This window comes from Semicossyphus pulcher, unplaced genomic scaffold (genome assembly GCF_022749685.1).
Source record: "Semicossyphus pulcher isolate SPU_LCO1_2020_fin unplaced genomic scaffold, fSemPul1.0.p SCAF_9, whole genome shotgun sequence".
Lineage (NCBI taxonomy): Eukaryota > Metazoa > Chordata > Actinopteri > Labriformes > Labridae > Semicossyphus > Semicossyphus pulcher.
The window spans coordinates 5,367,785-5,385,878 of record NW_027211770.1 but is presented as its reverse complement, the minus strand read 5'-3'; the positions used below and the strand labels follow the sequence as shown (position 1 = coordinate 5,385,878).

General features: G+C 42.0%; 2 protein-coding genes across 2 annotated transcripts; one reads left to right on the top strand and one right to left on the bottom strand.

Moving 5' to 3' along the window:
• Window positions 1-642: 642 nt before the first annotated feature.
• On the top strand, window positions 643-5,261 carry rwdd1 (RWD domain containing 1). The gene is made up of 7 exons (XM_069656469.1): window positions 643-825; window positions 1,470-1,535; window positions 1,725-1,855; window positions 3,388-3,531; window positions 3,727-3,859; window positions 3,948-4,010; window positions 4,589-5,261. The coding sequence occupies exons 1-7, from the start codon at window positions 753-755 to the stop codon at window positions 4,699-4,701; spliced, it is 723 nt and encodes a 240-aa protein (XP_069512570.1). The 5' UTR covers window positions 643-752; the 3' UTR covers window positions 4,702-5,261.
• A 597-nt stretch (window positions 5,262-5,858) lies between these two features.
• Window positions 5,859-17,190, bottom strand: LOC138584070 (amine sulfotransferase-like). Its single transcript, XM_069656202.1, has 7 exons — window positions 17,104-17,190; window positions 16,675-16,918; window positions 12,679-12,890; window positions 8,938-9,064; window positions 8,767-8,861; window positions 8,452-8,632; window positions 5,859-7,811 (listed from the first exon to the last, which is right to left on the bottom strand). Exons 2-7 carry the CDS (start codon window positions 16,829-16,831, stop codon window positions 7,687-7,689), a joined length of 897 nt encoding a protein of 298 aa, XP_069512303.1. The 5' UTR covers window positions 16,832-16,918; window positions 17,104-17,190; the 3' UTR covers window positions 5,859-7,686.
• Between the last annotated feature and the right edge of the window lie 904 nt (window positions 17,191-18,094).

Sequence of the window (18,094 nt, the reverse complement as noted above, 5' to 3'; positions counted from 1 at the left end):
GTTTTACTTTAAGTATTGACTGTTCATTTGACACATTGATGCCTAGCAGGTAAGTAAGATTCTCATTAGCTAGATACTAAAATATTGTTTTGGACCCATTGGTAGAAAAGTTGTTTTTATTATTTTAATGTTTTATTATTATTATTCCATATCAATTGTGTTGGCGGTTATTACATATTTGTTGCTTTTCCTTAACGAGGCCTCTAAAGCTAGGGATTTAAATGTCTTAACAATACAACTTTTCATTCCCAGAGGAGAAGTAGGTTGTTGTAAATCTGCTTAAACAGCCTGTGTTAAAACGTTTCAATAAAATATGCATTTCTACTAATAATCAGACAATGTACTTGCATATTAACTGACTTTGGAGTCAAAAACCATACTCATGCAACGTTCAATTCAGTTATTCTCTTTGACACTTGATGGCGCTGTTTCCCAAAGCCAAAGCAGACATGAGTAATGGATATCAGAAGTGTGACGCTGGCACTGTCACACCAAAGTCAGTTCAACTAATAGTTAACAAAAAAAAAAACTTCGATTTATGGAGGTCAAATATACAGTGGCAACGTGTTCACAGAGTAGTGCAACCAAAAAATGATCATTAACACAGCTAGACATCAGTAGAATCAGACCTTACACTCAGAATGTCGACATTATCGATCGGCCAGTGGAGCACGCAGCATAGTCGGGTGTGTTAGCTTGAATGTAGCTGTGATGATTTTTATAAGTTGTAGATAACTTTCAGCCACACGAAAATGACGGACTACGCGGAGGAACAGAGAAATGAACTGGAAGCGATAGAGTCCATTTACCCAGACTCCTACACAGGTCTGAACTTCATCTTAGTACACAGCAAAGTTACAGTCAGCTAGCCAATAGGCTAGCAGGAAAAAAACGTGTAACATTTACGTTCACTGACTAGTATATAGTTAAGAAGAAATCTAACAAAAGTAGTAAGGTAGCTGTTTCTTTTAGCCATAGTGCAACACGTAACAGCATGTCGTCGTAATGTCGAACTGAATGTCCGACATACAGTTGTGACAGTGGGCCCTTAACTGGAACCCACAGACAGAATAGTACACCAAACTCCTGTCCCATCGGTGTCATTTGTCTTATATTAAAACATATGTATACAATGGATATGTGCATTACGTATGGTAAATATTTAGGTGTTCTGATGGCCGCTATTAAATTCGGCATATGTTAAATATACATCAAGTAAGATTTATAGCCTGAAGTGTTAGATATTATATGTCGCCTCAAAGGCCAGCGGGTGGCGTGAATAGACCAACTGCAATAAGAAGGTGTTGTTGTGTTATGTATCTGATCACTGAGGCCTGCCAGCTTGCTCCAAGCCTCGGTGATCAGATGCATATCAGTGATCAGAGTTATTTAATTGTCATTGTGGTGAATTATTGTTGATCAAACAGCAACACGTAGAAGCCCTGTTACTAATCCATGTGTGTCTCTAGTTCTTTCAGATGACCCCACCAGCTTCACCATCACTGTGACATCAGACGCAGGAGAAAATGGAGAAAGTGAGTACACTGTTGTGTGTGCGGTTGAAACATTTCAGTTGAAACTCATAAACAGTTCAAAATTTCAAATATATGCTGAAACATAAACTGTGTGTGAGTGTAATCACATGACAGTGTTGTATAATTAAGCTGTGTAGTCAACACTGTAGCAGCCTGTTATAGTATGAGCTGTCTGTTTTCTTCCTGCAGTCGTGGAAACAACATTAAAGTTCACATACGTAGAGAAATACCCAGACGAGGCTCCGCTGTGGGAGATCCACTCTCAGGAGAACTTGGAAGACAGCGATGTGGGGGACATCCTCACCTTACTGCAGCAGCAGGTTTGTCCATCTGAACTCGGTCTCATCTCCTTCAGTTATATTACTCCTGATGTTCTCTGTCTGTTAGTGAGCCTGTGTTTAGATTTTATCTGCCAAAAGAGAAAACCATGAATAAATATTTAAACTCCATCTGAAATGAAAATACCCCTCTAAGAATCTTAACGTTGTGGAGGGGTTGCATGTCCTTGTGAGTTGTGTTGTTGGTGCGCTAGCCCCTGATATGGTCTCCCAGGGCAAATTGGTATAAGCGTAGGGGTTTGGTGCAATGGTAGCCGGTAGGGATGGGGACAAATACTCAAGTACTCGTTGCTGACGTCATTATTCGAGTAATGTTACACTACTCGCGCACCTGCGCATGCATTGCTTTCGGTTACAGTAGTTTAACTTGTCCTGTGATGTCTGGAAGTACTTTGACAAAAAAGACGACGATAACGTGCAGTCTACCATTTTCTCTGCCGGAAAATGGTAGATTGCCCCCTTTCGGGTGTGGAGTGAGTCTCTGCCTCAAGTGGAGGAGTTTAAGTATCTCAGTGTTTATAGTGATGGTAAAATCGATGGTGAGATTGACTGGGTTGGTGCAGCATCTACAGTGATGTGTGTATTGTACCGGACCGTCATGGTGAAGAAGGAGCTGGACCCATAAGCTTTCAATTTACCAGTCTATCTACGTTCCAACCCTCAGCTGTGTTCATGAGCTTTGGGTCGTGGCCAAAAAAAGGAGGTTGCGGATGAGTTCCATTGCAGGGTGTCTGGTCTTAGAGATAGGGTAAGGAGCTCAGACCTCTGGAGACAACTCAGAGTAGAGCCACTAGTCCTTCACATCGAAAGGAGCCAGGTGAGGTGGTTCAGGCATCAGATCAGGATGCCTCCTGGGCGCCTCCCTTTGGAGGTTTTCCGGGCACGTCCAACTGGGAGGGGACTGCAGGGTAGACCCAGATTATATATCCCGCCTGGCCTGGGAACGCCTCGGGATCCCTCAGGAGGAGCTGGAAAATGTTGCTGGGGAGAGGGATGCCTGGGTCACCTTGCTTAGCCTGCTGCCACCGCGACCCGGCCCGGATAAGAAGAAGAAAATGGATGGATGGACTTTCTTTGTTTTGATAAAGAAATATTAACATTTAAAAAGACTCTAACAGACATTGACAGATATTGTTTCTGACTGCGTAAAGAGGTGACTGCATGTGGTATCAGTTGGTCCATTACTCCAATAGATTAAAGTCTTCAGTGTTTTATTTCTACATCATTTATCTGCAGACTAAGAGAGAATTCAAACAACCTCAGTGAGGGCTGTAGTCTGACATATACTCAAACTGGACTGTACCTCAACATTAAAATATGTTCAACATCCAATCGATTCTTTATAGAAGAATCTAATCAGTATATCTCTGTGCATCTGTCTGAGCTGTTACACTTACACCAGAGGAAGTCTGGATCCACTGCGCATTAAATAAACAGTTCTGCAGGTTATACTAACAGTGTGTGTGTGTGTGTGTGTGTGTGTGTGTGTGTGTGTGTGTGTGTTTACTCTGCAGGCGGAGGAGAACCTGGGCATGGTGATGATTTTCACGCTGGTCACAGCCGTTCAGGAGAAACTCAACGAAATTGTTGACGTGATGAAAAACAGACGAGAAGAAGAGAAACGACGGAAAGAGAGAGAGGCGGAGGAGGCAGAGAAGGTCCATACTTTTATCATACTGTGTCAAAGCAACACGAGTCATTTCAGTCATATTTCTCAGCTAGAGTTTCAGGAGACACTTTATATATTTACTAAACCAGGAGTTCAGATTTGCTGAACTCATCCTTCTGTCCTGTGATTTCAGGTAGTCACGTTCAGTTTAAGGTTAAGGAATGAACTGTGTGTGTGTTGACAGGTAGCGTTCCAGGGCACAGTGGTCACCATTGAGAACTTCCTGGCCTGGAAAGCGAAGTTTGAGCTGGAGATGGCCGAGCTGAGGAGGAAACGACAGAAAGAGGAGGAGCAGGCAGGAAAACACAAACTCACAGGTAAACTCCGGTGCTGTCAGAGTCTGATTTTAGTTTTTACCTACAACCTAGAGAGCGTGTTATATCATGAACATGTTTCCATCACCAGGCAAACAGCTGTTTGAGACAGACCACAACCTGGACACGTCTGACATCCAGTTCCTTGAAGACGGTAAGTCGTGTTTGTTGTTGTGTCACTGTTTGAAACTGATGTTGTTTGTAAGAGGAAACGTAATTGTTAAACGTGGGAACTATTTGTTTAAACACATTTTGGAGTCTAAATGACAAACAGGTACAGAGACCTTTTTGTTACAGAAGAAAATGATTTTTTAACCACAAACAGACGTAACATCACACTCTGCAAACACACCAGACTCCACTTTTACATCACAGGACACAGGAGCTGCTGCTCTGCTGCTGCCTCCATCTGTTAGTTTTTTGTGTTACTGTGTGTTGCAGAAATATTGTGTTGGATCCAAACAAACCATTTAAAACACAAAGTCACAAAATCCACAAACAAACCAACAGATCAAAGCAGCAGTAGCCCAACAACTCCTGCGTTCTGTGAGGTCAAATAACTGTTTTTTGTCAATGGAGTCTGGTGACTTAAACGAGACAATGTGACGGCTGTTTAAGAGAGTTCAGCAAGCTGCTGAATGTTTTTTTTTATTTATTGAACAGAAAGGTTAAAATCTTTAGTCTGTGTTGTTGAGTCATTTTATTGTGACACACACATTCTTTCTTCTGCAGGTGGAAACAACGTTGAAGTGGACGAGTCTCTGTTCCAAGAGATCGAGGACTTGGACTTGGATGAGGACGACCCGGACTTTGACCCTTTAGAGATGGGCAGTGATGAGGACTAAACCTGGAGCAGGACCGAGGTCTGACAGGACAGTACCGGGTCCTCTCCAGAACCAGACACAGGAAGAGGATACAACAGCTGCTTTTATTTTGCAAAGACTCTCACAGCAGCTGGGGAGAAAATCTGCAGAAACACAACATATATACAGCCATGAGTGTTCATTTGTACGCCTGAATGATTAAATTTACCAGATACGTCTCACATGGCTCTGCTGCTGTGTGACAGGCCTGTTGTGGCCAGTAGGGGGCAGTACAGTATCATCAGGTACAGCCAGGGAATGAAGAAGTGTTCAGATACACATCAGCCTAATAAATAAATGTCCTTGATTACCATTACAAGTAAGTTTACTGCATTCAGACTCTTGTTTCAGTCAAACTACAAAAAGCTTCATGGCGACGGATCCATTCCACCCTGATAGATTGATTACTGATGTAAACATGTTGTATTTGGTTCCGGTTGATCAGTAAGCAAGAGTGCATCTGCACGAGACAATACGATTGTATAATCCTACGTGCCTCACATGCTTTGATCATGTTCTATAAATCATGTGACTGACCTTCAGTTGGAGTTAACAGCAGTACAAGTCCCTCACACAGTATTCTAAGCCGCGCTTACTGACACATACTCTGAACATATCTGGCTATGATACGGCATCTGTGGCAGCAAGCAGTATGTGTGAGGTGGTCCGTCTCATTCCTGTGAACACATCTCAAACACCTGGAAGGAATGTCTTCACATTTTTCCAAACGCCCACTTTGAACGGTGAACTGATTAGATTCTGGTGGTCAAAGGTCAAAGGTCACTGTGATCTCTCAGATTATCGTTTGGTCATAACTCAAAACTTCATACATTCATTATGACACAGTTTTACACATGTCTGATCGGATCAAAGACTGAATTGATGACAAAGGTCAAAGGTCAACTTCCCTGTGAGCTCTTAATGTCCTGAAAAAACACTTTTCTGCTCGTTATTTTCGGCCCATCGGCGCGAAAGTGATACTCATGAACGTTTGAAGGAGTTTCTTGAAACTTGAAGCGACAGAAGGAATTTATCCCGTCAGATTATTTTTTATGTTTTCATCCGTGTGAGAGCAGCACCGTCTGCGTTTGTTCTCATGAACGTGAACAGTCAGAACACAGACAGACGAGAGACCAAACTCTCAATGCATCAGCTTTTAATCACATGTATGTCCTATACACAGTGTTATATAACAAAAATATAGTTTACATCTGCTGATATGTCTCTATAGAATAAGTAAACAGGAGTAAAACTTCAGTGCTTCACACTTTGGGATATTAGTAGCTGCTCACTCGCTGTGTTCCTCCCACAGACTGACTGCACCTTCAGTATTATCCTGACATGATCGTTCCCATATTACACTGTTACACCTCAACATGCTCCACCCAGTTTATACTTCAAACCATAAAACACATGACTTTACAGTGTGATCAATGTTTTTAGAAATGCAAAGTTTAAGTTCAAAGTGAGGAACAGTTTCTATTAAAGCACCCTCACTACATTTAATATTGATGACAGTTTTTTATCAGTGTGACAGAAGAGTCAATGTACTGACATAGTGAATGAGTTTTGAATGAACAGAATTTTGTTAATTTAAACAGAATCATATTAGTTACAGACAGCAGAGTCACAGCAGAGGTTTCACACCTGCAGGAGACAGTCAAAGGTCTCAGCTGTTTCTGTTCACAGATGATCACTCGTCCTGCTCGGTGATTCAGAGTCTCTGTGGTCAGGAGGGAGAGCAGCTGTCACAGCGGCACTTTGGATATTTGTGCTTGAGAGACAAAGGGCTGAAGTCAGCGTGTGGCTACAGATCTAAATGTGTTAAATCCAAGACGCTTCATTAGACTCTTGAGTCAAGTCCGAGTCAGGTGACCCGAGTGAGGTGCTCTGCAGATAGACTGACATTTAAATTCATCTCATATAAACAGAGAGTGTTCTCTTCACAGACTGAGACAACATGCGGTCAATATTATGTTTCTGTTCTAACCTGAATCATAAGCTAACACTCAGACTGTGTAATAAGCAGCTGTAATTCATGCACACTTAGCTCATTTACTACAAATCAGATACACAGAGATCGCTTTATCTGCAGTGTTAAACCACAAAGACACACAGCAGGACCACAGGAGAATAAACTGCTCTATAAAACAAACATCAAAGCAACATGTCAACTTGTGTCTACAATTTTAGTTTTGGAGTGGACGTCATCTCAAGGACAAAAACGTAAAATTATTATTATTACAGGAAAGTTTGATACTTTGATGGCGTGTGATACTTTAAAGTAGGGCCCACTGCAAACATGAACTCAATAAATAGTTCCATCAATTCAAAACAAACAGGAATACCTGGGAGCAGGACGGCAACACACAAAGCACTGATTACAACCAAATACAAAAACAGTCAAATGAAAGTCTGGAGGAACAAACTGACTGAAAACGTCCTGAATAATTGGATTGATTCAATAAAACACCTGTGAGGGAAAGTTAATGTCAGAGGTCTGCAGACACTCCAGTCTGAAGGATTAACTAATTAATTAAAACAACTTCATGTGATCAGGGATCATTTTTTGACTCACTATCAATGGTCAGTTGGAAGTGAAGGTTGGTTTAAAGGCTTTTATAGGTAATAATAATGTAACTGTGACAGCAGTAAAACAGACCTGGGGTTTTAAACTAAAGAATATATTCTAACAGCTTTGCATATATGATCAAAATGTGTTAAAATCAATGAAAACCAGTGGCTACATAAAGGGGAGTCAAAACTACAGTATGCTCTGGGAAACAGCAGTAAAGTGAAGTTTATCCTCAGGCAATAACATGTAGACAAACAGAGGTGTCAGGAGGAAAGAGAAGCTAGAGAAATAATGTTTTTATGTACAGTTTAGATTTAATGTAGCTGCAGCTGTGACTATGATCGTCGTCTTCTCTTTCTTCTTCTCTGTGTAGTCCTGAGATTAGAACCTGATCACCGGATGTCCCTGATGTCCCAGATAAATGACAGGGGGAAGTCCTGCATCTCTCTATGGAAGACCTCGTCAAAGCGCTCGTTCTGAGCCACAGTGAAGTGATTCTTCCAATCCCCGATGGTGCCTGAAGGTCACATGACAGGAAGAGGAAGGGGTTAAAGTCAGTCATCGTCACTCTGACATGAAGCTCTAGTCTGGATGGTCAGTGTGTTACAGCATATGGGTAGATGTGTGTCCCTTTGACATACTCTAAAATTCTATGTACAGATGCTTGTGTAAAATAAACGTTCAGATGCTTGTGTAAAGTATTCGTACAGATATTTGTGTAAAGTATACGTACAGATACTTGTGTAAAGTATACTTACATATATGTGTGTAAAGTATAAATACAGATACTTGTGCAAAGTATACATACAGAAACTTGTGTAAAATAAATGTACAGATACTTGTGTAATGTATACATGAAGATACGTGTGTAAAATAAACAGATACTTGTGTAAAGTATACATAAGGATACTTGTGTAAAATAAACATACAGATACTTGTGTAAAGTATACTTACAGATATGTGTGTAAAGTATACATACAGATATTTGTGTAAAGTATACATACAGATATGTGTGTAAAGTATACATACAGATACTTGTTTAAAGTATACGTACAGATACTTGGTCAAAGTATACTTACAGATATGTGTGTAAAATATAAATACAGATACTTGGTCAAAGTATACGCACAAATACAGGTCATTCTTTGTTTTCTCACCTTTCCTCATGAAGTTTCCCTGTTGGTGGTTGAGCAGGTCATCTGACACCTGCTCGTAGGACGCCTGAGGGATCTTTTTCATGTTGGTGAAGGTGCTGTGCTTCACCACGTCAGACAGCTGCTCCTCCGTCAGATTTTTACCCAGCAGGGAGGAGATCCTCTTCACCGCCGACGCCAGGTCCTGGACAGAAACACAGAATATAAATGTACCAAAATCTATTCTTACAATCATCTGATACTCCTCAACACAGGTCTACAGCATCCGGCAGCTGGTAGACGTGACAGATTAAACAGATGAATGGTTTGAGCTCCTACTTGAATCATTTCCTCATAAGTGATGAACAGCATGTTCATTTCCTCCCTGTGTGAGTACCAGGTCTTAATGTGCTCGAACCAGCTGCCTCCAAACACTGCAGAGACAAACACACAGACATTTACACTCTGAGGACATCCATCGCGTGCTGAACACAACAGAGCTGCTCTTACCTTCAGCTCTCATGAACCTCTCAAAGAAATCATTGAAATCTTTCGGAGTATCCAGCATGTTTGCAATTTTATGGAAGTGGAAGTAAGACACCAGGACATCTTTGGGATTTCTGGCTATGTAGATCACCTGAAAGAGGTAAAGTCTGTAACTGTGTTCACTTTCAAACTGCTCTGGGGCCTAAAACTGGCCTCAGTGTTCACAGGGTGAGTCAGTGTATTCTGTTTCCTGCAGGCACAGGGCAAGAAGTCACAAGAAAAAGTACAACAAACATCAGAGGAACATGAGGAGAGACAAACAGAAACAACTAAAGGAACATCAGGGTTGTTTTTATGTCTCCGTATCAGCAGGGCCTGAGAACAGCCAGAACAAGCAACAGCTAGTGGAGGGATGACCATTCATTCATTCATGGGAGAAGAAAACCAAGATAAACGTGATATTGAACCTGAGCAGACACTTGTTACAGCACTTTGTTTTTGTCACTGTGGGCCCTGGACATGTTTTAATATTTATACAATCAGGGCAAGATTATAATCTCCACCAAAACACAATGAGGTTTGATAGCAGCCCTGAAATCTCACAAACTGCTGCAGAGGATGAACCCTTTCTGTTAGTGCCATCCAGTGGTGAGGCTGCAGATTAAATTAACTGATAACTGCTCCCCTCAGCCCCAGGAGAACCTACAATGGTCAAAGTTTGGTTTGTCCCTTCAGGGCTACCGTAGAAATATGTTGTGTTCAAGGACCTGCTCACACTGTAGATATAAAAAGCTCATTCTAGGTGTTGATGCAATAAAAAATCTTATTTTCAGGTGATTATACAGTCATAAAAACATACTTGTGAAGATTACATCTTATGTTACCAATAGATCCCCCCGAACTCTCACACACCGGACCTGGACATGTTCATAAGACAGCATCACACGTTCATCACACAGCATCACATGTTCATAACACAGCATCACACGTTCATAACACAGCATCACACGTTCATAACACAGCATCACATATTCATCACACAGCATCACACATTCAGAACACAGCATCACAGAGCATCTCACATTCATAACACAGCATCACATGTTCATCCCACAGCATCACACGTTCATAACACAGCATCACACGTTCATAACACAGCATCACACGTTCATAACACAGCAGCACACAGCATCACACGTTCATAACACAGCAGCACACAGCATCACACGTTCATAACACAGCAGCACACAGCATCACACGTTCATAACACAGCAGCACACAGCATCACACGTTCATAACACAGCAGCACACAGCATCACACGTTCATAACACAGCAGCACACATTCATAAAACAGCATCACACGTTCATAACACAGCATCACACAGCATCACACGTTCATAACACAGCATCACACGTTCATAACACAGCATCACACAGCATCACACGTTCATAACACAGCAGCACACATTCATAAAACAGCATCACACATTCATCACACAGCATCACACATTCATAACATAGCATCACATGTTCATAACACAGCATCACACGTTCATAACACAGCATCACACTTTCATCACACAGCATCTCACGTTCATAACACAGCATCACACGTTCATAACACAGCATCACACTTTCATCACACAGCATCACACATTCATAACACAGCATCACACGTTCATAACACAGCATCACACTTTCATCACACAGCATCTCACATTCATAACACAGCATCACACGTTCATCACACAGCATCACACTTTCATCACACAGCATCACACATTCATCACACAGCATCACACGTTCATAACACAGCATCACACTTTCATCACACAGCATCACACATTCATCACACAGCATCACACGTTCATAACACAGCATCACACTTTCATCACACAGCATCACACATTCATAACACAGCATCACACGTTCATCACACAGCATCTCACGTTCATAACACAGCATCACACGTTCATAACACAGCATCTCACGTTCATCACACAGCATCTCACGTTCATAACACAGCATCACACGTTCATCACACAGCATCACACATTCATCACACATTCATCACACATTCATCACACAGCATCACATGTTCATAACACAGCATCACACTTTCATCACACAGCATCAAACGTTCATAACACAGCATCACACATTCATCACACAGCATCACACGTTCATAACAGCATCACACGTTCATCACACAGCATCACACGTTCATCACACAGCATCACACGTTCATAACACAGCATCACACACTCATCACACAGCATCACACATTCATAACACAGCATCACACTTTCATCACACAGCATCACACATTCATCACACAGCATCACATGTTCATAACACAGCATCACACTTTCATCACACAGCATCAAACGTTCATAACACAGCATCACACATTCATCACACAGCATCACACATTCATCACACATTCATAACACAGCATCACACAGCATCACACATTCATAACACAGCATCACACGTTCATAACAGCATCACACGTTCATCACACAGCATAACACGTTCATCACACAGCATCACACACTCATCACACAGCATCACACATTCATAACACAGCATCACATGTTCATAACACAGCATCACACGTTCATAACACAGCATCACACACTCATCACACAGCATCACACATTCATCACACAGCATCACACGTTCATCACACAGCATCAAACGTTCATAACACAGCATCACACATTCATCACACAGCATCACACATTCATCACACATTCATAACACAGCATCACACAGCATCACACATTCATAACACAGCATCACATGTTCATAACACAGTATCACACGTTCATAACAGCATCACACGTTCATCACACAGCATCACACATTCATAACACAGCATCACACACTCATCACACAGCATCACACATTCATAACACAGCATCACACATTCATCACACAGCATCACACATTCATAACACAGCATCACACGTTCATCACACAGCATCAAACGTTCATAACACAGCATCACACATTCATCACACAGCATCACACATTCATCACACATTCATAACACAGCATCACACAGCATCACACATTCATAACACAGCATCACATGTTCATAACACAGTATCACACGTTCATAACAGCATCACACGTTCATCACACAGCATCACACATTCATAACACAGCATCACACACTCATCACACAGCATCACACATTCATAACACAGCATCACATGTTCATAACACAGCATCACACGTTCATAACACAGCATCACACACTCATCACACAGCATCACACATTCATAACACAGCATCACATGTTCATAACACAGTATCACACGTTCATAACACAGTATCACACGTTCATCACACAGCATCACACATTCATCACACAGCATCACACATTCATCACACAGCATCACACGTTCATCACACAGTATCACACGTTCATAACACAGCATCACACGTTCATCACACAGCATCAAACGTTTATAACACATCATCACACTTTCATCACACAGCATCACATGTTCAGAACACATCATCACACATTCATCACACAGCATCACACGTTCATCACACAGCATCACACGTTTATAACACATCATCACACTTTCATCACACAGCATCACACATTCATCACACAGCATCACACATTCATCACACAGCATCACACGTTCATAACAGAGCATCAGACCTTCATCACACGTTCATCACACAGCATCACACGTTCAGAACACAGCCTCACTCGTTCATCACACAGGCATAGTTCTGACCTTGCCCTTCCTCCTGCTCAGGGCTGCAGGCATCAAGTGGTGCTGCAGGTGAGAGACCCTGAAGCGGGGGGAGGGGGCCGTGATGAAGGCCTCCCTGGTACCCTCCACCTCGATCCAGGGGACCAGGTCACCGTTGTACTTCGCCTGACTGACGGAGCTCGGGTCTCCTTTAGCTTCGATCAGCAGCAGGATCTGCTGCATCCAGATCGTCCCTGTGAACACAGCACATGACTCTTCATCATCACATCATCATCATCATCTTCGTCCTCTCTGTGTGTGTGACTGTACTGCCCTGCAGGGAGGAGGGAGTACAGGGTGTGATCACATGACTCTGTGTCTCTGATGGTCAGAGGCTCCATCCAGGTGATTCATTTCAGGTCATAAAAGGAAAGGTAAGATTCTTTTGTTAAAATAGATTTTCTGTGCTGATTGTTAATTTGTTAAAAATACGTGTTACAAGCTGTTTTGGAAGTTACCTGGAAGTTCATTCCCACCTGGACTCAATTAAGTCAGTCAATTCCATGTTTTTGAACAACTTTTTCTTCCTTAATTTCGTTTCCTACAGGAGCAGAATGGTGTCTCTAATAATAACTAATATTCAATTTACTTATAAAGCGCTTTCAATCAAAGTGCTTTGCATACAGTAGATTGAAAAAAATTTGAAACAATACAAAAACATTTAAAACACGCCACAGTATAAGACGAGACATCAGAGAAATATACAGACAACCTCAAGACGCATAAACAGCAGTAAACAAGTGGGTCTGCAGTTTTACCTCAACCGAGCATCTGCAGGTAGACTGTTCCACAATGTGTGTGCACAGAACGAAAACGCCCGCTCACCAACAGTCTTCTTTTTAACCTTGGGGACACTCAGAAGACCAGTCCCCTGGGAGCGCAGTGCCCATGCAGGCACGTATGGGCACACAAGATCATTGGAATACAAAGGTGCATTGCCATTTACAGTTAGCAGAAGCACTCATTAATGGCTATAGACTAAATTAAGGAAAAGTCCCACAGATTTTTTTCTGTTGGAGGTGGTAATACAAAATTTGCTGTGGAAACTTTAAATACATGTGGCTACACAAAACAAAATTAAAATTTTTGCCTTAATTGGTTGATTAATTTGTGTTTTTGTAAAAAAAAAAAAAAAAAACGCTAAAAATTCACAAAAACAAGTTCAACATTCATTTGTCATGCTAAATATCTAACTTACACTGAATCAATATATATCAGCATATATTATTGAAATTTAAGTTGTTCTGAATCCAATGATACCAAGCATTTGATTTAACTCCTTGTGGTTTTTGCGATGCAGCCATTTCGTGGTCACATGTTCAAAAACTCTCATGCACTCAAAGACCAGATAGACTCAAGTAAGAATTAATCCTAAAAAATATTTTCCAATCAACCTTTGGAAAGAAATGAAGAGACATGTAGCTTCAAAACCAGGCGTTTTCATCACTGCAATGTATTTGAAGGATGCATGCTAATTCCTAATGGGCCCGGAATGAATGTCTGATTAGCCAAGACCTTTGAGGTGCCTCAACCACTAGTAAACACATTTACACACAAACAAACACGTGCAAAAACACACACACACACACACACACACACACACGCATACACACGCAAAATCTCAGACACATGCACACACACACACACACACACACACACACACACACACACCCTTACTTTGTCTTTGTCCTTTGAAATGCAGGTGAAAGAGTATTTTTTTGTTTTCTTGTTTGTTGATCAGTTAGTCACTGTCAGTCTAACTATTTTTATACTTTAAATGTAAAATCTAAACTACTTTTTGTACAGATTTCAGAGGATTGTGTAATAATGGTGTAGTAGTAGTAGTAGAAGAGAGTGTGTGTGTGTGTGTGTGTGTGTGTGTGTGTGTGTGTGTGTGTGTGTGTGTGTGTGTGCGTGTGTGTGTGTGTGAGTGTGTGGGTATAAGTGACATGGATATTTAGTTTGGATGAATCTGAGATTAAAACAGTCATGTTGTTCATACCCTCATAGGACAACATAGAAACACCAGAGAATACCAGAGAAAAGGTCCCTAACTTCTGCAAAATATAACTACTGGACAAAGAAAAAGCAGTGCATTATCAAACTTCTTTTTGAACATAAATTGTAAGAGTCTAGACTATGTGTGTTTGAAGAATTATGAAGATGTGATATTCCTAACCTGTTGGTTTAGAGGTGACCCCTTGTGACTAACAACTAAAAATAGATGTTTAAGAAAAACGGGTGCTGTGGCCTCATACTTTGACTGATTTGAAAAAATTAAATGGATTTGTTTTTAGCTCAGCTGGTACTTTGAGTGCTGTGAAGGAAAATTATAAAATTCCACTGTGGACATTAATGGGTTTCTCTAACAAGAACAAGGAGCCAGTGAAGAGAGGCCAGCACTAAGTTTCATCTTCTGTGTGAGGTCATCTGCTCTGCTTCCACAGTGAAATGATCAAATATCATGATCCTGATTGAAACTACTGAAAACTCTTGTCACAATGGTGTGAGCAGAACCATCTCCAGCTCAATGTGGCGAAGACAAAGGAGCTGTTTGTGGATCTGAGGAGGGCAAAGGCACCTGTGACCCCTGTTTCCATCCAGGGGGTCAGTGTGGACACAGTGGAGGACTACAAGTATTTGGGGGCTTACTTGAATAATAAACTGGACTGGGCCAAGAACACTGAAGCCGTCTACAAGAAGGGCCTGAGCCGTCTCTACTTCCTGAGGAGGCTGAGGTCCTTTAACATCTGCAGGACGATGCTGAGGATGTTCTACAAGTCTGTGGTGGCTAGGGCTATCCTTATTTCCTGTTGTGTGCTGGGGCAGCAGGCTGAGGGATGCTGATGCCAAAAGACTGACCCACAAGGCCGGTGACGTTGTGGGGGTGGAGCTGGACTCTTTGGCAGTGCTGGCAGACAGGAGGATGCTGTCCAAGTTACGGGTTATCTAGGACAATGTCTCCAACCCACTCCATGATGTGCTGGTTAAACACAGGAGCAGGTTCAGTGAAAGACTCAATCCCCCATAATGCACCACAGAACACAACAGGAAGTCATTCCTGCCTGTGGCCATCAGACTCTTTTAATTCACATATTTGCCTTGACATTTCTTACTTCTGTTTATATTTCCTATTTTTCTAAATGCTTCTCTCCGTATCAGAGCAACTGATGCTGCCACCACACTCCGGGCTAGTAACCTGAAGAGTTAACAATGACACCTGGTGGCTCTAACAGAGCATGACAACCAAGATGCTGCCCCATAATAAAAAAACTCATCTAACTGTAAGAGTCGTTCTGAACCAACACAATAAATGATATTAGAATGTGACATGGTCAGTCAAATATCAATGCAGATGAAAAGGTCGGTCACATCGCATCATAGTCGGAGTTCAGACGTTCATGGCTGTGTATAAAGTCTATAGTTATATGGTTATACAGTCTATAGTTATATAGTTATACAGTCTAAGGTTATATGGTTATGCAGTCTAAGGTTATATGGTTAAACAGTCTATAGTTATATGGTTATACAGTCTAAGGTTATATGGTTATACAGTCTATAGTTATATGGTTATACCGTCTAAGGTTATGCTTATACAGTCTATAGTTAAACAGTCTATAGTTATAGGTTATACAGTCTAAGGTTATATGGTTATACAGTCTATAGTTATATGGTTATACAGTCTAAGGTTATATGCTTATACAGTCTATAGTTAAACAGTCTATAGTTATATGGTTATACAGTCTAAGGTTATATAGTTATACAGTCTAAGGTTATATAGTTATACAGTCTAAGGTTATATGGTTATACAGTCTAGTATCAGACTGTGGTTCTGTGTCTGCATGCAGCATCAGGAGAGGAAGTCTATCCCTATCCACACACATGGAGCCGGAGCGGTCCGGTCAGGCAGCAGGAGCAACATTAAATATCCTCACAGTTATGATCAAACCTGTCCTCTGTCTGCGGATCTCCTCTCACCTGACTTCGGGTACGTGATGACGAACACGTCCGAGTCGCGGAGCTCCAGGTGGCAGATCTGATCCACATACTCCGGGTCATGAATCCCGCTAATGAGTTTGAAGCCTCTGTGAGTGAGCAGCTGGTGCTTCTGAGTCCGGACCTCACCTGCATCCATCACAGCTGCACGCGCACAGGTGAATTTAGTATTCAGTGAGCCTGCTTTCCTGCTGGACAGGTGTTCAAATCAGCAGCGGTCCTGTTTCTATGTAAAGCACAAACATGTTTGTTGTTCACACTGACATCCGCTCATCATCTACAGAATGGACGTAAAACATGAAAGTTCAAAACACACTGATGTTCTGATCGATTTGTATAAAGGTGATCAAGAAACCACAGACAACATGCACGCGCTAATAAACATGAAGTTAATGATAAAACGTGTCTCACCTGCTGTGTTCTCTGCACACTGACTCTGAAGAATCAGAAACTCTTTGTAGGAACCAGTGGACTGCACGAGCCTCCTCTCCTCCTCCTCTGCTCTCCTGCTCACTGAGGTGTACGTGTGCACGAGCGCTGGTTTTTACTCACTGAGAACTTCCCGTTCTCACTGCAGGAGGAGGAGGAGGAGGAGGAAGGAGGTCAGTCAGTCAGCAGAGTGTCAGCTGATCTCAGAGCAGTTCTGTCCTGTTTGAAGTGTCAATACAACATACACACCTAAACATTCTGTTAGTGCAGAACACACACACACACACACACACACACACACACACACACACACACACACACACACACACTGTGGGTGTGTGTGTGTGTGTTTCACCTCACATGAACCTCACTCTCTCTGCAGGTAAAGACAGAATATTTAATCACCTTTAAAGTGAACACAAACAAAGAGGTGGAACATTTCCTGTCAGAGCTCCTGATCGACGATCAAAGCAGCTTTTTGATCCTTCAGAGAAGAATCCTGATGTTTGAATAAAGACGACAATGCATTAACACTTTTTTAATACAGTTTGACTCTGTCATTACTCTGAACATCCAGCCCCGCCTTCTGAGGGTCTGCAGGCGATGCAACTGCACCCTGACACCACAGCCTGGATACTGGACTACCTCACTGGCCGGCCACAGTATGTCAGAGTGGATGGCTGTGCCTCTGAGGTGGTGAGAAGCAACACCGGCGTACCTCAAGGAACTGTTCTGGTGCCATTCCTCTTCACTCTCTACACCTCAGACTTCCAGTTCAACTCTGGTACCTGCCACCTCCAAAGGTTTTCCGACGACTCCTCCATTGTTGGATGCATCACCGATGACGACGAGGAGTACAGAGGACTGACCCAGTCATCACCCAGGGGGAGGAAGTGGAGAGGGTGGACTCATACAAGTACCTTGGGCTCCAAATCAACAACAAACTGGGCTGGTCTCACAACACTGACGCCCT